Genomic DNA, 21,779 nt, shown 5'->3' with positions numbered 1-21,779 from the left:
AAGCAGCTGACGGTGAGATAAAAGGGGTGTCAATCAAGTTGACTGCTGGGGACGTAGTATTAAACTTCTTGAACATCGTGGTCCTTCAATCATTCAGATGTATTGGACAGTAATTCCATAATGTGCCAAATATCCCAAATGGGAATCAGTTGCTGGGTGGCATGCTGCAGGATCAGCCTTGGACGCGTTATTGTGGCCAAAGCAATTAAATGCTGATCTAATTGAGCTTCTTGTCGAGGATAATTTTAACAAGATATTAATGTGCAACTTCAATGTGCAAAGTTGGACAAAAGGAAACCACCTCGTGCTGATGCTCGTTTATTGTTACAAAATATTTAAAATCCCAGTGCTGGAAATGTTGAATGATTTATGAATTCTTACAAGCATTACCTTACATAAAAGACCCTTTCAGCAGTGAAGCTCTGCAGTCTGAATATTCTGTGAGCTTCAGTTGTAGTGGGAGTCAAATTTGTCAGGATTGTGGTTAAAATCTTTGGGAACATTTTGTTCGACTGAGGACTTTTAATAGGATTCATCATTTTACTACAAACAGAAGTGGCTAAGATTTTGAAATCCCAAGGTACACAGCAGTATATATTTAAATATTGAGGAGATTTTTTTTTAACAAAGCCAGAGTGTTTGGGAAAAAAAGAAGCATTGTGGTTGGGGTTATACTGAATACTTTGTTTGACAAACTGATGATAAATGGTAGCTATCTGGAGGTTGCTTTGGTTTTAGTATGGCAGAAAAGTTGAGGTCACTGGAATGCGATAACTTGCTCAACATGATATGTTTCTCGTTAAATTATAAACTATTTTATTTTGAAGTTTTATTGCAAGATAAAATATAGCATTTACAGCAACTTATGGCCATTGAACATGGTACCAGTGCTAGTTCAACCACTCGAGGGAATCAGTGTGCCTATTCCCCATATCTTTTTATATTATCCCACTTCAAAATTGTTGCCCCTGACCTTGTGATTGATATACCCCCTGTTCAGCATTGCTGTTGGTAATCAAGTTCAAATCTTAATAGTTCTCAATGTGAAAACGTCATATATTTCACCAAATATTTGAATTACACATGCCATTTTGCTGTCTTGTTACTGATGTCCCCTTAAAATAATTCATACTTTTGACATTTTATGTGCCCCCTCTTAACGTATTCTAGGATATTATTGAATTTTGACCTTTACTGCTGCTATCATTTTGGTAAATGTTTGCTATACCCTTTCCTTAGAATTACAATCCTGGAACTGCATACAGTAATCAAACTAACAAAAACATTTACACAATGTCAGGGTTAAGTTGTTTTCAGTGCCACTGGACATAATATTTGGAAAGGCAGCTGTTTTTTCCAGTGGTAGTCAACTGTTCTGTGTTGCTTAACAGAAGTGCAACATAAATGCAGTCTGATAGTAAGCTAACTAAACTGCAACATCTTTACCTCTAGCCTTTTTGAGACCACGGAGACCACGGACTCAAATCAGAGAGTTGTGAATCTGTGGAATTCTCTGCCACAGAAGGCAGTGGAGGCCAATTCACTGGATGTTTTCAAGAGAAAGTTAGATATACTGTAGCTCTTGGGGCTAATGGAATCAAGGAATATGGGGAGAAAGCAGGAACCTATTTAGGATGATCAGCCATGATCATATTGAATGGCGCTGCTGGCTCAAAGGGCCGAACGGCCATTTCCGTCACCTATTTTCTATGTTTCTATGGTTGGGAAATGTGCTCACTGCTGTATTTTCGTTTACTATTGAAACTATCTTTTAAAATTCAGCAAAAATATTTTCAGAATTTAACGTCGAAAAATATGTAAATTATGCCATGGAAAAAAAAAGCTGTTGTATTTCAAGAGTAATTTCCAAGTGCTTCTTGCTAACAATATGTTTAAAAAAGTTAACTGAAATGTTTAAATAGAATATTTCCATACCAAGAAACATACAGCATAAACAATGAATGTGCTTGCTTTGATCAAGTAGACAAAAAAATCTTCGAAGTACTCAGCGTTTAACGCCATCATCCCCTCTAAACTTATCATCAAAGTTTGACCACTGCACTTTTTTGCAGTACTTTTCTTGAACTTTGTAGTGCTTTAATTTTGCTCCAATTTTGTCCACCTTACCTCACATGTTTTGAAAATATTGTCTTATGGATATTATTGGTATTCTTCCCATGTTTGCCCAGATAGGATGTCACTGTGAAGGACATCAAAGTCTATCTTGTTTCACAGAAGCACAAAAGCTGATTAAAGGACGTACCTTAACTTGGTGCCTTCAGGTCGGTGTGGTGACTGATTGCAAGTCAGGTATTTATTGGCATATGGACAAGTGCAGTGAGGTATGGGGAGATGAAGATCATACTTGCACCCACATTGCAGCTACATAGATTAGAGAACACACAAGAACATATCTAAACATAAATTACAAATAAATTATACAAAATAGTGAAAAGAAAAATGCTGTGCAAAAAGGACATTTGTGGACAAACAAGTCGATGGTAGTGCAAGAGGCAGTCCATAGTTTTCCCTTGGTGAGGCAGGATTAGGATTACGTAGGTTGGATCAAGAATCTGATAGTTACTGAACCTGGTGGTGTGGGACTTCAGCCTTTTGTACCTCCTGCCCAATGGTAGCATTGAGAATCGTGGGGATGGTGGGGATCAGTGATAGATATTACCTTCTTGAGGTAACGCTCATGTATATGCTTTCAGTGGTGGAGAGGGGCGGGAGATTGCAACCTTCACATGGTCCGCTCTGTTTCGACGAATGCAATCAACCCAGCGTGCACAATCATACAAGATCAAATAGAACAAGTTGTCCTACAACTTTAGGCTGTGCACGCCATACGCAAGAAAAATAAGTGGTGGAGAGGTCGTGATGGACTGGGCTCACATTAAAAATGTATCAAGAGCTTTGTGCTGTTTTGTTTTGCATATTCTTTAATGAATATAGTTTATTTTTTGAAATTTAAAAATAACTCATCTCCTTCCTCTTCCCCAAAATTTGGTGCCCCTGCAAATGTAACCATTGCATTTTCAAATTTCAAAGTCTTAAGTGATGAATATAATTTGTGAGCAGCAGTGGTCCTAGCAATGATCCTTGTGGAACAGAGTAACCATCTACTTGGTTTGGTCTTGGAGCCAGATAGCAATTCTACATTTATGCTGACTGTATGTATTTTGACATTATTATGGATTGTTTTGCATAAGCCCTTTTGAAAGCCTACTGCTGACCTCCTCCCTTTTCCTCTTCAAAAAAAATCAGCAAGATTGATGGATGAACATTTTCCCTTTTGAAAGCCATGCTGAAAACTCATTATTCTGCTTTTTGTTTCTGGATGTTCCTCTGTTCTCCCCTTTCATAGGAATTCCATTATATTTCCTGCCACCAATGTTAAAGTGTTCAGTCTGTTATTTTCCTGCACATATTCTGCCCTCCTTGAATATGGGTATTATAATATCTATTTGCCGATCCTGTGCCACAGTAGAGTTTTCCAACAATTTATAAAGTATGTGAACAATGATTTTGCTATCTCTCTGTTAAATTCTTTCAAATGGGTGGGCAAATCCAACTGGGCAAAGAGTTTTATCTATTTTGCAAATGAATATTGTATTTAATGTATTCTATTTTCTATATTGGATGCACTTCAATCCGTGAAATGTCTTGATAAATCTTGATAAGCACTACCTAATTTCTCACCAAATATTCTCCTTTTCTGTTCCACTCTCCAAAGTAGATAGCCTAAACTTTCCAATGTTGTATTCCATCTGTCATTTTGTGTCCATTCATTCAGCTAGTCCATATCCCCTACCTCTTTCTATCCCCTTCCCAATTCCCAATCTCATTGAGATGCCTATTGTTATCAAACTTGGAAATATAACATTTGGTCATCTCAACAAATCATTGATTAATCTAACATGATTTTCCATCTTTTAATCCGTGTTTACTCTGCACAATCTTACTATACTTTGCAAGGTGTTCTGCTACACCTTCTTCATTATAGATTCGAGGATATTCCCTGCCACAATGTTAGGTTAACATGTCAGTCGTTCCTTGTTTTCTATCTCTCTCCTTTCTTGATTAATGGGATCACAGTTCCAGAAATTATAGAACTCTGGAGGATAACCACCATCTCCACCATCTGTAAACGTTTTCTCTTTGAAAGGACCAAGGGATTTGTCATCTTTCAAGCTCACTTTCTCTCGTTTTTTTTTGCTAATAGTTCCTTTAGCTCCTCCTTCTTACAAACCCCTTGGTCCTCCAATATATCTTCCAAGATGCCACGTCAATAGGCTTTTTGACCTTGCATTCATCTTGGCCTAGCCCGACACAGTTCACAGCTTGTGTCCAATGCATTTGCTTTTCTAGTCGGATTTATTGCATTGTGGTCTGGGAGAGAATGCTGTTCATTTTCCGTTCCCTTGTAAGAGGCTGAGCGCGTTCAAATACCGGAGTATTGCATATAAGAGATCAAGATTCCTGATAGCCCCTTCTTTAATACCGTTTAAACATTTGAATTATTTAGGGCAGTGATGTGTTTGAGCCCGGCGCTGTAACAACATTTGGACACGTGCATGGATAAGAAGGGAGGGATATGGGCCAAACGTGCGAAAATGGGACTAGTTTAGATGAGACATCTTGGTTGGCATGGGCATGGTGGGCCGAATGGACGCTCCATGCTGTATGACTCTTTGACTCTAGTAGCAGCAAAGCAACGGTGACAAATTGACAGAGCCGTTGTTTTCCATTGGGCACATTTTAATATACTGATTTAGCTTTTACAAACCATCAGGATAGCAACGTTTTCACAAAGGTAACATTCATGTAATTTGCTGTGACCGCGTTATCATCCGTGGTGTTGAGTTTATTCACCGGTTGGGTTACACTTTCACCCAAAGGATTTCTTTATTCCCTCCTAACGATCCCGATGGTCGGCGGTTCGACCCACAACATGGGCGTAACATTTGACAACGATTGAAACGTCAGTTCCATTTGACTTCGCTTTGAATTTGTCCCATCAAGTTCTTCTGCCATGTAAATTGTCAGTGTTTCACTGAAATTATCGGCGGGTCTGCAAACCAGGACTATAAAGATTCACCAAACCAAACCGTTACATCTGACGACATACAATGCATTGGGTATCTCCATAAAATCCGGTGGCATCAGACATACATACGCGCGTTGTCCTATAATTATAGTGTATAAATACAGAATTAAAAAAACAAACCTTTCTTGCAATAGTTTCATATTGATCCCAAATTTGGGACACGCAATTTGACACAACCTTACAAAGGGAGAGACATTGGACTTCACGTGGTTAAACCAGAAAGCAGATGCTCTCCGTCAGTCTTGCAATTATCGTTATTTTTTTCTGCATATCTTTCGTTCATTTGTTCCGTTTATATCTCTGGGTTCCCTCTCCCCTGACTTTCAGTCTGAAGAAGTGACCCGAAACGTCGCCCATTCCTTTTCTGCACAGATGCTGCCTGTTCCGCTGAGTTACTCCAGCTTTTTGTGTCTGTCTTGCAATCAAGCTAGTTTGGAAGGCGGGGAGGAGGGATATGGGTTAGTGATGATGTCAGTAAACTGAAATATCCAGGAGAAAGTTATTCCGTTAGTAATGTTTAAGAAAGAACTACAGATGCTGGAAAAATCAAAGGTAGACAAAAATGCTGGAGAAACTCAGCGGGTGAGGCAACATCTATGGAGCGAAGGAATAGGTGACGTTTCGGGTCGAGACCCTTGGTCTACCGTCAGTAATGTGCTGTTGGGCATGAAAGCTCATTGCCACACTGTTGCTCATTGGGTAAGAATGGGTAGGCCGGTAACTTTCAATAGACGGTACACAAAAAAGCTGGAGAAACTCAGCGGGTGCAGCAGCATCTATGGAGCGAAGGAAATAGGCAACGTTTCGGGCCGAAACCCTTCTTCAGACTGAAACCCTTCTCCAGCTTTTTTGTGTACCTTCGATTTTCCAGCATCTGCAGTTCCTTCTTAAAACACTTTCAATAGACAATATGTGCACGAGTAGGCCATTCGGTCCTTCGAGCCAGCACCGCCATTCATCCACTTGGTGTAGAATTTAACTTCAGTTGTATTCAAGTTAATCTCCGCGTCAGATGTTTAAACGAGTTTAGGTAAACACCGTGTGGTTGTGAGGCACGGATTTGAAAGTGTGGACCATTGCCAAACGGAGTAGTGTCCCCATGACCACTTTGCCCAACACTCATACAGCATCTCTGGGGAGAAGGGATTACTCTCAGTCTGAAGAAAGGCCTCGACCAGAAACGTCACCCATTCCCTCTCTCCAGAGATGCTGCCTGTCCCGCTGGGTTACTCCAGCATGTTGTGTCTACCTTCGATTTAACCCAGCATCTGCAGTTCTTGCCTACGCATACATTGTCGCCTGATATCTTACTATTGTGGTGGCATTTTATGCACTAAACTGAAAGCATTAATTGGGAAAGGTGTGAGATTTAGACAGGGGTGCTGGTAATTATTGTCAGATATTGTGGCGCACATTTAATAATATATACAATGGTGTTAATTTGTGCAGTAGGACCGCTAGGCTGCTTTTTTTGGTCTGAAGAAATGTCTCGACCCGAAACGTCACCCATTCCTTCTTTCCGCTGAGTTACTGCAGCTTTTTGTGTCTATCTTCTATTCCAGGCTGTTTTTCAAAGTGCATTTATTTTCTTGCTAAATCTCCGTTGATTCCCAACATTTCCTGTTTTCGATTGATGTAAATAAACACGTGTTGTGGACTACTCCGACCGCGCAACTTTCTACACGCTCTGGCCATTCTTACACTATTGTGAAATGTGACGATTGTTTTAATTGTTTTCATATACGCGCTGTGAAATGAAGTGGCAAAGACAGTTTTGTGTCTTTGCCACTGACGCTCCACGTCAGCCTTGAGTGATACGGAACCGCTATCCGCTCCTTGTTGCAGTTCAATCCGGAATCACCACCTCCAACCTTGCCTCCTCGCCTCTTGTGCATTGTTTCCCCCACAGGAGAACGAAACATAGACATCAAAATATACACATCAAATGTTTAAGAAAGAACTGCAGAAACTGGAAAAATGGAAGGTAGACAAAAATGCTGGAGAAACTCAGCGGGTGAAGCAGCATCTGTGGAGCGAAGCAATATGTGACATTTCGGGTCGAGGCCCCTCTTCAGACTGATATGGGGGGGGGGTAGATGCGGGTTCACGCTCCCCCCCCCCCCCCCCTGCCCTCCACACATCCACATCAGTCTGAACGTTACCTATTCCTTCACTCCATAGATGCTGCCTGTCCCGCTGAGTTACTCCAGCATTTAGTGTCTATCTTCGGTGTAAACCAACATCAACAGTTCCTTCCTTCACAAATGACCGTCTGGGTTGGACCCCATCCGTTTGATCCAAGTAATATTTGCGGGGGATGAATTGTCATCACATAGGTGGAGAGATGAGAATGGCCTGTTTCGGCGAGAGATCGTGAGTTTGTCGTGGTGTGGGTATCGGACGGAAGGAAGGCTGGTGGCTAAACACTTGAATTCTCCATCCCATTCCCACACTGACCTTTCTGTCCTGGGTCTCCTCCTTTGTCAGAGTGAGGCTGAACGCAAATTGGTGGGACAGCATCTCACTGGAACTTATTTACACCCCAGTGGTATGAATAATTTGTCTCACTCCAAGTATCCCCGGTATCCCCTCTCTCTGCATCTCTCCAGCTTGTTGTGTGTATGGACGGTAGGAAGTATTGACACTAAATGAGTATTGTGGAAAAGGGGGTATTGGTGGCGGCGGCGGCGACTGCGGCATCGGGCAGTCATATTGTTTGGTCTGAGGCGCAAATAAGGATTTTGTTGTATTTGGGAATAATCTAACAGGTGACCGTGATATTAGGCTGTTTAAAAAAAAACCCCACAACGTGCTGGAGCGCCAGCGGGCCAGGCGGCATCTGTGGAGGGAATGGCCAGGCGGCATCTGTGGAGGGAATGGCCAGGCGGCATCTGTGGAGGGAATGGCCAGGCGACGTTTCGGATGGCTTTCTTTCTTCACGCCACCCACAGATGCAACGTCACCCGCTGAGTTCTTCCAGCGCCGTCGTTTTACTCAAGATTGCAGCATCGCCAGTGTTTTGTGCCTCCGTTAGCCCGTTAAACACCACTTTCACACGAGTGCACAGTGTTGTGGACGCCTATTTACGCCAAAATAAATGTAACTGCAATTATATTTGTCTACCTTCGATTTTTCCAGCATCTGCAGTTCTTTCTTAAACAAAACTTCACGTCGCCCAGTTCCTTGTTGGAAAACACTGCGTGTGGAATGCTGGAACACAGCGCGGCAGCTAAAATATCCACTTCTGACAGCTAGCGGTTCAATCCCCACCCTTATTCATACAAGGAAATATGATTAGTCATAGAGTGATACAGCGTGGAAACAGGCCCTTAGTCGTAACTTGCCCACACCGGCCAACATGTCCCAGCTACACTAGTTCCACCTCCAGCATTTAGTCCGTATCCCTCCAAACCAGTCCTATCCATGTACCTGTCTAACTGTTTCTTAAATGTTGGGATAGTCCCAGCCGCAATGACCTCCTCTGGCAGCTCGTTCCATACAACCACCACCGTGTGAAAAAGTTACCCCTCGGATTCCTATTAAATCTTTTCCCCTTCACCTTGAACCCAATGTCCGCTGGTCCTCGATTCATCTACTCTGGACAAGAGACTGTTAATTCGTGTTTCATCCTAACATTAATACGACCGAGCTAATAAATAAGAAAGCTTCGAAAGCGACCTACCAGGGCTATATTCCACTTGAAATACTGAACACACCAAGTGCTGGAGTAACTGAACTGGTCAAGCAACAACTCTGGAGAACGAGGATAGACGTCGTTTCGGGAATGGCGCTGACTGGAAACACGAGCTATCCATGTCCTGCAGAGATGCAGCTCAGGTTCTCTAGCACTTTTGTATTTTGTAAACCAGCACCTACAGCTCTGGAGACCCGAAACGTCACCTATTCCCTTTCTCCAGTTGCTGCCTGAATGACTCCAGCTTTTTGTGTCTACCTACAGTTCCCGGTGTCTACACTTTATATTGCACTTGAACTGACCTCATACGACTTGAGGGAGTTTCCTGCAGGAGCTGTGGTGTCGGTTGGACAGATAGATGCCCCCAAAGCTCTCTCCGCATAATGCCCCCCAAATGCACTGAAGGGAATTTACCAGACTCCAGGGCACTCTCCCGTCCCAGCCATGTGACGGACAGACTTTATCATGGGGGGCAAAGGAGGCGAATCAAGCCGCCAGGAAGAAATTAGCCCACACTAATTAGCCCACACTAATTAGCCCACAAGTCATCGTTAAACCGGCAGGGCAGTGCAGAGGAAGGGTGGTGGAGAACTCAGATCAAAACAAGATGGATACTGCACGAAGATCAGCAGGAAGTGACCATCGAAACTTTGGCTAAATCGGTGCTACCGGGTTACTGCAACTGGCCATTTGTTGGTGTAAGAAAATAGAAACATAGAAAATAGGTGCAGGAGTAGGCTATTCGGCCCTTCGAGCCGTGAATGGAAAACTACAATGTATTTGTTGTGAACGTTAATCTTCAAGAAACCCGGCTGTAAAGTCTACCAATCAATGGGGTTCCCAATGGGAAATGGGCGTCTTTTACCAATGGCCGAATGGAAAAATGATTCAAAATCCCAAAGGTGTGCGGGTGGAAGGGGTTAATTGGCCGCTGGTGTGTGGGAGAGTCGGGCGGTAGAGGATGTTAATGGGAACGTGATGAGAATGACATTAACTGGATTAGATGAGTGTAGGGCTAGTGTACACGGCAGGCACTGTAATCTTGGGCCTGTTCACATGCTGTACGTGTACGGCTCGCTATGTTTTTACACCCAGGATATCCGTTTAATATCGCGAGCCACGGCGGTATCAATTTGGTCAAAGTCTGAAACCTGAACTCACAAACATCAACGATAGTTATCTGTTCCATATCCGACGTGGTCACTTTATTTGTATAGAAATGAACTGCAGATGCTATTCTAGACACAAGAAGCTGGAGTAACTCAGCGGGACAGGCAGCATCTCTGGAGAGAAGGAATGGGGACATTTCGGGTCGAGACCCTCACTCAACCAATATGAAATAGGTTGGGTTTTAGTGCAGAAGTTCTTCTTTAAAGTGGATTTTGAGGTACATGAGTAGAATTTAACTTGCGCGGGTTCTTTGGACTTGTCTGATTTGCTCGCTACAGAGTCACAGTGGTTGTGGGTGAAACGTGTCCACAGAAACAGCGCCCCCGTGAGCGGGAACACTCGCTAGGCGCTCCCCCCCCCCTCGCTCTCCCTCTCTCTCAGGCGTTTAGCATCCAACATATTACAGCCAAGTTCCGTCTCTGAGTCATTTCACAGTGCACGCTTTCAAGCGTTTGTTGATTAACTGACACTTTAAATCCGAGTCCCTCCATAATCCTTTAATGTCAAAAGATCCGACCACAAGACGCTCAGAAAACAAACATGAACTCGATCCGGGCTTGGTGTGTTTTACCTCTTGAAAGCGGAGCGGAAATTGTTGGCAAATCCAGACTTTAAAGCTGTGCCATTAATCAAAGCTGTCAGTTTGCTGTAATCGAGTAGCGCGGCGCGTATGCAGTTATTCTGACCTGTTCAATCCGGAGAATGGCTGCTAAAAGGGCGGCGTTAATAAGCGTATTACTGTCTCCAAATTGGTTCTAACTGCTCCACCTTAATAATGTTTCAATTCCATCGACATTAGTGTTCAGGGACCGTAAAGAACTCATTGCATTTTATTTTAGACCCACGGCTGAAAGCCACCCTAAATAAGCATAGTTGCGGTAAATCTTTTATTTTTTTGTATTAAAATACTTGTACCTGCCTGCGGTGTTTGAGGTGACACGTCAGTATATATTTAAAGGCGCCAAAACATATGCAGCAACGAACGTTGAACAAAACACTGACACATGTACACAATGACAGGATGGCTTCATAATGGACCTCTCTCTCTCTCTCCACGCTTCATATAGATACGCTGGCCGCAAAGCGACTTGTTACGCAGTGTTAGTGATATAATATTAGATGGGGGGAGGGTGTCATTTACACATCTCACATTACGCCAATATAATTTGATAAATATGCTGCAGAAATAATGAAATATTATTACTGGAGGACTGGCAATCCGCCGTGAGCAGTCGCGATCTCAGCCTCGCATGAAATCGTTCTTCAGCCTGCTCAGCCTCGTCCCATGACTTCTGACGATGAGGGTGAGGAGTTCGTGTTTGTCTTTTAACCCAGACGAGATCTCCATCGTCTCCTTCAGAATCTCCCTGGTGTTGTAGAGCATGTGAACCACTTCATCGTTAATGGCGTTCACCTCCCTCACCTCGCCCTCTTGACTCTGTCGGAATTTCACTTCCAGCTCCACCAGCGAGCGGTCGGAATGCATGAAAGCTTCCCCGATCTGTGAGGCTTCCCTGCGGAGGTAGTTCCCGTAGCTGTCCTCGCCGTCCAGGTCGTAGGCGATGTTCTTGCCGACTCCTTCCAACACCCGCGCCGCGTCCTGCACTTGTCTCCTGATGGTGGTCATCTCCTCCTTGAGATACATCTCCGTGTCCACTCCGACCCCGCAGCGCCGCTCGTCCGACACTTGGAAAAGCATCTGGCATTTCTCAGGATCATCATTCTCCTCGTAGTCCCCGTCCGGTACAAAGTAGTGATGGAAAGTACCGTTGGACATCTCCGGGTGGAGGGGTCCGGTGAACACAGCCCGCGACAGCGAGCACAGGAGGCTAAAGTACACCACGCTTGGACCCAGCATCTTGCTCCCAGCCCAGCCCAGCCCAGCCCGCACTTCACAACGGCAGACTGGAGACACTTTTCGGAAACAATTTCCTTTCCATTGTAGGACCCCCCTGTGGAACTCCTCGTCAACTCTCCACTCGCGTCTCCGACCAATGATTCCTCCGCAATCCTGACATAAGGTGTAATTTGAGTTGAGCCAGTTTTTTTTAAACCCCCCTTTCTCTCCACGTCTCCTTTAGCTGCGCCTTTCTCACCAGCCGTCAGTGTACATGAGGATTTCAGATGACGTGCTCCGCGTCTACAGAGCCCGCGTCAGCCCGGCATGTGTGTTGGAGGATAGTTTGGCAGCGAGCGGCACCAATCTCCCCTCTGCGACCCCGCGGGATACGCCGCCCGCAGACATTAGCGCTAAACTCACGTCGCCACCTCTCCGCACGAAGCAACACCGACTTTTCGATTTTAATCACGTCTTTATTCTCTCGGGCTTGTCCCGTTTACAGAGTTCACATCGTGTGTGACCAGAAACCAGTCGGAACCAGCCAGCTAACATTTACAACAGCAGCAAGATTTAAAACGCAATCAACAAAACCATTTCCGTTTCTTTTCCGATTTTCCGATTTCAGTCTGAAGAAGGGTCTCTCGACCCGACACGTCGCCTATTCCTTGCTCCATAGATGCTGCCTCACCCGCTGAGTTTCTCCAGCATTTTCGTCTACGATTTTTCCAGCATCTGCAGTTCCTTCTTAAACACCAGTTTCTTTTCCTGCGTTTGTTTGGGCTAAATTTCCGAACCAGCTCCGTTCTCGGCCTTTCCTTAGCGCCCTCAGTTATTCAAACTCCAAAACTGTGCAATTAATAAAGAAAATCCACTGTTCGTTCCATCGCCACTCTTGCGCGCTAAAGTCTACACGCACTTTTCTCACCAATCTAACCCAATTTATTTTCGAAATCTCAAGCTACATTTCTGCGGGCGATGGAAAACATTTGCTACTTACTGTGAATCGAGGCGTAGAGCGATTAATTTCTTTCACATGCGCGGCGATGCAATCACACACACACACACACGCACAGGCACTGATGGAATCATAGCGTGATACAGCGTGGAAACATGCCCATCGGCCCAGCTTCCCTACACCGGCCAACATGTCCCAGCTACACTAGTCCCACCTGCCTTCGCTTGGTCCATATCCCTCCAAACCTGTCCTATCCATGTACCTGTCTAACTGTTTCTTAAACGATGGGACAGTCCCAGCCTCAACTACCTCCCCTGGCAGCTTATTCCATACACCCACCAACCTTTGTATGAAAAAGTCACCCCTCGGATTCTTATTAATTCTTTTCCCCTTCACCTTAAAGCTACGCCCTCTGGTCCTCGATTCCCCAACTCTGGACAAGAGACTCTGTGCATTTAGGACAACAACGTATGTTTTGCTATTTTATTTATTGTGATTTATTCCAAATAAAAGTACGCTCAACAACCTTAGACGTGTAAAGTGGAAAGGTGGCCAGTGGCCTCCAATGTCGCCATAATTGCTGCAGAACTGAATCTTTCCATGTACAGTTCTCTTTCCCCATTTTCCGTTGCAGATCCCGCGATGGACTGACACAAAATTGGGGCATGCTTCCGCATTCAGCAGGCCAGTCAGCATCTGTGGAAATAGAGTTCATGTTTCAGGTCGAACACATTACGTTGGATCTGGTTGTTATTGAACCGGGAAACTCACATTAAATCCTCAATGGTGATTAGGTTAAGCGTGTACTGCACGCTGTAATCTTATAGCGCGCTCCCTTCCCGCACGTTAGCATTCTGTTGAATATATTGTAACAACCATTGGATTCATTCACAGTCGGCACTTTTGCTGAAACAGAATTGTGAAAATAAATTATTTCACCAGTCCTGGTTGTATTCCATCAAAACCAGTCAACTCCCGTCCCTAAACCAAACCCAGACAAATGCTGAATCTTGAAACTGCCCTAAAGATGATTTTGACAATATGTAACATAATGTGCTCTTATTAACTGAAGTTGGGGTCAAGTGAAAAACTATCAGAAGGACCAGGCAGTCCCAACACATCAAGAGTGAAGAGTGTTTTATTGTCCTATGTTCGAGATAGAACAATGACATTCTTACTTTCAGCAGCACAACAGAACATCAAGAGTCAAGTCAAGAGAGTCAAGAGTCAATTTAATTGTCATTTGGACCCCTAGAGGTCATGGTACTGTAAACCAGACAGACAGGCAGACAGGCAGACAGGCAGACAGACAGACATATATGGATCCAAGGCCATTGAGCTTCTGCATCAACAAATGTTCATCCACAATAAGTTGGATTGCTCAGTGAAGCTGACTATATTGAGCTCCATTCGCAATTCCTTAAACAATGAAGCAATACACATTGGTATTAAGTAAGCCCAGGATCATAGTCACGTGTTATTTTCATGGGCAGATATCACCATAGCTTCACCATTTCTGGATTCAAACTCTCCAGTTTCCAACCCCATGGGAGCTTTCATGATACATATTTTGGATGTCCAAAACGAAGCCTGGTTAAGAACAAACATTCAAACAACATTCATGCTTACAATTGATAATTGAATAACACTTCAGAGCAAGAAATAAGTTAATTATTGATTGACACACAATAGTGTAATGGTCAAAAACAGACCATTGGTAGAACTCAGCTGGTCAAGCAGCTTTGGTGGAAGCAAAAGGAGTGTCGACATTTCTGCACCTTTTGCCTCCACAGATGCTGCTTGACTTGCCGAGCATGGAAATAGTCAATGTTTAAGATAATGGTGAAAGGCAGATGGAATGATCTATTCTGGAATCAAACTTGAGTTCTGATTCAGTTCCATCCCACCACTGTGCTATATCTCTTCACTGCTGACTTGGACCGAATGGGTAAAAAGAAAAACTTCCACAGTTCTGCTCTTCTTCTACATCTGCATTCTCTTTTGCTTCCAAAGGCATGAACTTCACTGACTTCATCACCATGAATGTGGTGAGTCAATAATAAGCAGGAATTCAACTGAATTAACCACAGAATGACTGTGAAGTCCTGACCAAGTCGGAGGCTGACTATCCTGTGGTACATTGCTCCCCTCGTGATCACTCACCGTCTTTATTTTGCCCATCAGGTCTGAATTAGCAGTGAAGAGATATAATGCAGTCTGGGGAATGCAACTGAATCAGAACGCAAGTCTCATTCCAGAAATAAATCAGTCTATTTTATCTGCTTTTCACCATTATCTTAAAACAGTGACTCCCAAAGTTTTGATACCCCTTCATAAATTTTCGTAAGCATCTTGTACCCCTCGTTAAAAACAATCGAGGCCAGTTCATTGGCTATATTTAAGAGGGAGTTAGATGTGGCCCTTGTGGCTAAAGGGATCAGGGGGTATGGAGAGAAGGCAGGTACAGGATACTGAGTTGGATGATCAGCCATGATCATATTGAATGGCGGTGCAGGGCTCGAAGGGCCGAATGGCCTACTCCAGCATCTATTTTCTTTGTTTCTATGTATTTCATTGTAAATGTCAATAAAAATTGTCGCGCGGGAGTCTGCAAGCCCCAAATGCAGCAGCTATCACAACTCGAGTTGGAGAATTCATACCAAATATATAATTTCTTTGCAAATATGTATGTATAAAATAATTTGTAGCCATAGTACTTTTTTTCTAATAATGAATCTATGTTTCAGTAGCACATAGCTGAAAATTGCCGCGTACCCCCTGAAGACCGTTCGCATACCACTGGGGGTATGTGTACCCCACTTTGGGGAACTGTCTTAAACATTGGCCATTTCCATGCACAATATGCACAAGATGGGCAGCAGCAACTGAGTGTGAGCTGCATCAATGTACTTCCCAAACCTTCAACCTCTACCACCCAGAGGACAAGGGCCATTGGCAGATGTAATGTTCCTCTTCATGGTTTCTTTCATAGTCACGTGTTATTTTCATGGGCAGATATCATCATACCTTCACCGTTTCTGGATTCAAACTCTCCAGTTTCCAACCCCATGGTAACTTCAGAGAGCTTTCATGATGCTTACTTTGGATGTTCAAAGCCAAGCCTCTCATCACTTTGTTTAAGAAGGAACTGCATCAATGTACTTCCCAAACCTACAACCTCTACCACCCAGCTCCAAGGTACACAACAATGCTGGAGAAACTCAGCGGGCTGAGTGCATGGAATATTGAAGTCAAAGGTAGACAAAATGTTGGAGAAAATCATCGGATGAGGCAGCATCTATGGAGAAAAGGAATATTTAAGTCACTCCCATCTTTCATAAACCTACTTATAACGTATTGTGATGTATTCTAGTGCATAAACTGGTCTTTAGTTCCAAGTCAATAAAGCAGAATACTAATAAAAATATGCCCCAGGCTTATTTATTCCTTCTGTTCCTTCTATAGGTCCCCTTGTAACTTGATCATTGTATTATGATATTTTTGCTTGTCAGTCACACTCAAGCTACACCATAAATCCAGTGTCTTTGCCCAGAGAATCTAGAGAGGAATATTGTTTGAGCTTCTGGAGAAAGCAATTTCCACCCACTGGGATCTGATGCTTGATGGAGCAGAATTTTAATTGGTTTCAAAACTGGTTTCCCAACTCTTGAACTTCTTAGCACTATTAACCCTGACTATAATCAATTTAAATTCTTGGCGGGTACATTCATCCTGCCTATTCTCTTTATACAAACGTTGTTGCTGTTGTGTGTGCTTTAATTCTCTACAGCAAACTAACAGGAAGGAGTTGCTGGCGTATAAACAGGTATTGCATGGTGGAATGTAGGCATAACAACTGGCTCTTACAAACCTATAAACTTCCACAGCTGCACCATAGAAAGCTTATTGTCGGGCTTGGTTTGGGACCAGCTCTGCCCAAGACCACAAGAAGTTGCAGCGAGTTGTAGATGTAGCCCAGTCCATCACACAGACCACACACCCCCACCATGGACTCCATCTACACTTCACGCTGCCTCGGAAAAGCAGCCAATATAGTCAGACTTGTCCCATCCTGGTCATTCTTTCTTCTCCCTGCACCCATCAGAGAAAAAGTTCAGCAGTGTGAAAACACGAACCAGACTCAGGAACAACTTCTTCCCTTCTGTTATCAGACTGCTGAACAATCCTTCCATAAACTAGGGTACTGTCCGATTCACCTCTAGCCCATTGCGGACATTGGACTTTTTCTCTGGAGCTTTTATGCTGGAATGCTGAGAATATTCTGCACTCTGTATCGTACCCTTTAGTTCTTGGTTCTTGGTTTCTTGGTCCTCCAAAATATTCCAAATGGAATTTAAACTTTAGACTTGAGTTTGTCTTGATTGTATTATGTACAGTCTTATCTGATACGATTGGATAGCAGGTATCCCACTTGGCATGCACAGGTTTGAAATATTAGATTGCATTTTGGATAGAGTGGCTGTTTCAGTTAAGTCCAAGATGTGTCGATCCAGCATTTGTCAAATACTTAACTATTCATCACTGGGCACATTTTCTGGGAATTCTTTTCAATCATACTCCACGTCCTCCCAAGAAAGAAGCAGAACGTGTAATCTGCCAAAAAGCTGCAATGTATTCGACCTAGAATAATCAGACTTTGCCAGATATTCTGAGGGAAATATTTGACTTTACAGGGACAATGCCAGCAATATACTATTTAAACATCTCTCACAAGGAAAGCTGAGATGTTATTGGTATTCGAGTATTAATAAAACCTGCTTTCAAACTAGAGATCCTGGATTTGAAACACCTTGGAAACTTTTCAAGAGGCCATAGATATTAAGATGTTTTAAATCACTATCACATTATTGTATTGCTGAATATATTGCAAAACCATTTAAACCCTTTAGTGTAACAAAGACCCTCATGTTTAAAGTTTTAATCTTTGCTTTCAAATCCTTTTGCAGCCTCACACCTCTCTACTTCTGGAGTTCAAAGATGTCTGGGCTCCACCATTTCTAGATCCCTGACTATAATTACACCGCTGGCTATCCTTGAATACCTAGGCCTTCTGCTCCCTTATTTCTTCTCAAGGCGTTTACATTTATATCAATGATTGGATGAGAATGTACAAGGCAAGGAAGTCCAGGACAAGGGGTCACAGCTTAAGGATAAGGGGGAAATCCTTTAAAACCGAGATGAGAAGAACTTTTTTCACACAGAGAGTGGTGAATCTCTGGAACTCTCTGCCACAGAGGGTAGTTGAGGCCAGTTCATTGGCTATATTTAAGAGGGAGTTAGATGTGGCCCTTGTGGCTAAGGGGATCAGGGGGTATGGAGAGAAGGCAGGTACGGGATACTGAGTTGGATGATCAGCCATGATCATATTGAATGGCGGTGCAGGCTCGAAGGGGCATGGCCTACTCCTGCACCTAATTTCTATGTTTCTATGTTTCTATGATGAGTAAGCTGGCAGATGGAAGTAAAATACGTGGTATTTTACAGTGAAGATGATTAACAAAGAAAATAGCTGGATCTTGATCAGCTGGGCAATTGAGATGAGAAACGGCTAAAGGAATTTAGTTCAGTGTTGCATTCTGTGGAAACACAAAAGGACACAAAATGCTGGAGTAACTCAACAGGTCAGGCAGCATCTCTGGAGAGCATGGGGACAGGTGACATTTCGGGTCGAGACCTTGCATTTTGGGAGGTTGAAACAAACGCTCGTCATAGGTTAAGCTCCTGCTGACTGGACCTTTTTCCCTCTTCATACTCCTCTCTGTCAGCTTGACGTGCACTTCATGCTCTTCACTAATTCTCTCAGACGTTCTGTATTTCAAGAGGAATGTCCACTAATGCGCCAGTGTTTGGGATCAACTAATTTTGTTCACATGCTTTGAAGTGATCATTAAATCTTTAGCAGCTGGCACACCATTTGCTACATGAAACCACAGAAATAAGCAGCAAATATTTGTAGAATGATTGCAACTGCTGGAATAAATCAACAGGAACGCATTCTAAATTAGGTTGAGGTTTAGGTTTATGTTTATTAGTGTTATGGGCACTCAGGTACAGTGAAAAATGTTGTTATCCAAACAGATCAGATAATATATACATTTACCATCAAATCAAACTCAAGTACAACAGATAGAACAAAGAGGAAGATACAGAGTACAGAATATAGGTCTCTGCATTCCAGGGACAGAGTCCAATGTCCACAATGGGATAGAGGTGAATCGGACAGTACCCTAGCTTATGGAAGGACCATTCAGAAGCCTGATAACAGAGAAGGCCCTTAGGCCCAACTTGCCCACACCGGCCAACGTGCCCCAGCTACACTGGTCCTACCAACCTCCCTCCCATAGACAAAGTCCAATGTCCGCAATGGAGTAGAGTTGAATGGGAGGACTGTTCAGAAGTAGGTGAGCCCTTTCATTAATAGTGTTGGGGTTGCAGGAATGGAGTGTGATTCCTTCATTCTGCTGAATATTTATTCACCTGCGCAAAATTAAGAGACAACTGGAGATTCGAGATCAAAATGTCAGATTAACATAACACGTTATATTGAGTCTTTTATCCAACAATCTGCCTGTCAAAGAAAACCCCCTCGCCTGTGTTCATTGATTATCAGCCATGCTTTGCCTACCCTTCCCCATTCTCAGTTTTCTCTCCTGCCCCACCCCACCCTGTAATTAGTCCGAAGAAGGGTCTTGACCCGAAACGTCACCTATCCATGTTCTCCACAGATGTTGCCTGACCCACTGAGTTACTCCAGCACTCTGTGAAACATCACCTATCCATGTTCTCCACAGATGCTGCCTGACCCACTGAGTTACTCCAGCACTCTGTGAAACGTCACCTATCCATGTTCTCCACAGATGCTGCCTGACCCACTGCGTTATAGTGCAGCAGCATCTATGGAGCTAAGGAAATAGGCAACGTTTCTGGCCGAAACTCTTCTGGAAATAGGCAACGTTTCAGCCCGAAACGTTACCTATTTCCTTAGCTCCATAGATGCTGCTGCACCCGCTGAGTTACTCCAGCACTCTGTGAAACGTCACCTATCCATGTTCTCCACAGATGCTGCCTGACCCGCTGAGTTACTCCAGCACTCTGTGAAACATCACCTATCCATGTTCTCCACAGATGCTGCCTGACCCCCGCTGAGTTACTCCAGCACTCTGTGAAACGTCACCTATCCATGTTCTCCACAGATGCTGCCTGTCCCACTGAGTTACTCCAGCACTCTGTGTCTTACTTTGGTGAGCCAGCATCTGCAGATCCTTGTTATCACTATCATGAGTTGTCTGCTCTTTTGTGAGGTGAGCTAGGTTTCCCCACAAACATGCCCTTGCCTGTGCAAGAGACGCCATTTTAAAGTTGTAAAGATACTTGGAACATTAAAATAGTTACCAAGCCTAGTTTGATTGGCAGATGGCTGAACAAAGCCAGAGATGAAAAGCAAAAGACTCAAGATTCAGATTCAATTTTAATTGTCATTGTCAGTGTACAGTACAGAGACAACGAAATGCATTGTGCATTGTGAGCAGGGGTGAGATGTGAAGCCAGAAAATTAAAATGTATCTCCATGATCACCCGGTGGCACATAGATAGTTGCTGCCTCACAGCGCCAGAGACCCGGGTTTGATCCTCCTGACAATAGGTGCAGTCTATACGGAGTTTCTCCCTGTGACCTGTGTGGGTTTTCTCCGGGTGCTCCAGTTTCTTCCCACACTACAAAGACGTACAGGGTTCTAGGATAATTGGCTTCGGTAAAATTGTAAATTGTCCTTAAGTGTGTGTAGCATAGTGTAAGTGTGCGGGCATCACTGGTCGGTGTGCCAAATGACCCTTTCCATGCTGAATCTCTAAACTAAACTAAACAACCCAGTCTTACCAGAGACAGCCCCTCCTACAACCACCTTGTAGCTTGACGTTCTTTTGATCTCCTTCCCAGTTCTGCCTCAGGATCTCTGACACGAAACATCAACGCTGTTGCTCTTCCCACAGATACATCTTGACCTGCTGAGTATCACCAGCATCATCCATGCCTGCTTTGATGTACTTCATCCAACAGGTGAATCAAGTCTTTCAAGAGCCTTGGGTGAGGCCCGGAGCTGCAGGAGAGTCAGAGCGAGAGCCTCCTGGTGCCGGTGTGTGCCGGGGATTGTAGACAGGGCATGGAAGGAGAACTGTTGCAAAACCGATGAATCGAGTGTAGTCATCTGAAATCTTGTTTGGGCCTGAAATGGGAGGCCTGGAAACAGGGTTTGAAGCCAGGTGTTACAAGGTGGCGACGCAGGTAAGTGTTGAGGAAACACATGTGCCTGTGGTAGTCAGTCTGGGTCAGAACAAGGTCATTGCGCAAGAGAGCAGCAGGAATCACAGAGGGAGAGTTTCACAAAGTCCCATCAGAGAGAGGAGGAGAACTTCTTCAAAGTAAGCAAACCTCGAGGGGATTTTCCAGTGGAGCAGTCAAATGTCGAAACAAGGAACTGCAGGTGATGGTAACAAAAAAACCCAAAGTGCTGGTGTAACTCAGTGGGATTTCCCCAGGTGTGAATGTCAAAGCGAACTTAGCTTCAAGATAAGAAGGCCAAAGTTTAAAAGAGATGTGCGGGGTTACGTTTTTTTACACGGAGGGTGATGGGTGCCTGGAACCCGCTGCCAGAAGCAGTGGTGAAGGCAGATACAATAGTAGCATTTAAATAACTTTTGCATGTGCATGTGGATATGCAAGGAATGGAGGAATATGGATTATGTGCGGGTAGCTAAGAGTTGGCCTTGGCATTATGTTTGGCACAGATCTTGTGGAGCAGAGGGCCGGTTCCTGTCCTGTATTGGTCTATGTTTGAGTTCTAGACTTGGAATTCTGAAGGGCATCAAATTCATTGTCGCAGTGTAAGTTTTAATTATAAATGATCACTTCATTGACCTAGTTAGTGCCAGGTAGTTGGAGTGGGCAGAGTTGGTGGTGGTTAAAGGGGAGGGAGAACTTGCAAGCAGTCAG

At 43.8% G+C, this 21,779-nt stretch overlaps 2 protein-coding genes across 2 annotated transcripts in view; one reads left to right on the top strand and one right to left on the bottom strand.

Moving 5' to 3' along the window:
* ext2 (exostosin glycosyltransferase 2) overlaps positions 1-21,779 on the top strand; it is a 169,169-nt gene that overhangs the window by 8,073 nt on the left and 139,317 nt on the right. The gene's annotated exons all lie outside the window — the stretch shown is intronic.
* Positions 10,457-12,784, bottom strand: fibinb (fin bud initiation factor b). The gene has a single exon (XM_055649133.1). It carries the CDS (start codon positions 11,830-11,832, stop codon positions 11,215-11,217), a length of 618 nt encoding a protein of 205 aa, XP_055505108.1. The 5' UTR covers positions 11,833-12,784; the 3' UTR covers positions 10,457-11,214.

The sequence above is a fragment of the Leucoraja erinacea genome, chromosome 18 (genome assembly GCF_028641065.1).
Source record: "Leucoraja erinacea ecotype New England chromosome 18, Leri_hhj_1, whole genome shotgun sequence".
Taxonomy (NCBI): Eukaryota; Metazoa; Chordata; class Chondrichthyes; order Rajiformes; family Rajidae; genus Leucoraja; species Leucoraja erinaceus.
Note: the sequence above shows the minus strand (reverse complement) of the source record. Positions and strands in the feature narration are given on the sequence as shown.

Bases quoted from the DNA above. Each gene is read 5' to 3' on its own strand.
- fibinb (XM_055649133.1), bottom strand. From the start codon at position 11,832: ATGCTGGGTCCAAGCGTGGTGTACTTTAGCCTCCTGTGCTCGCTGTCG.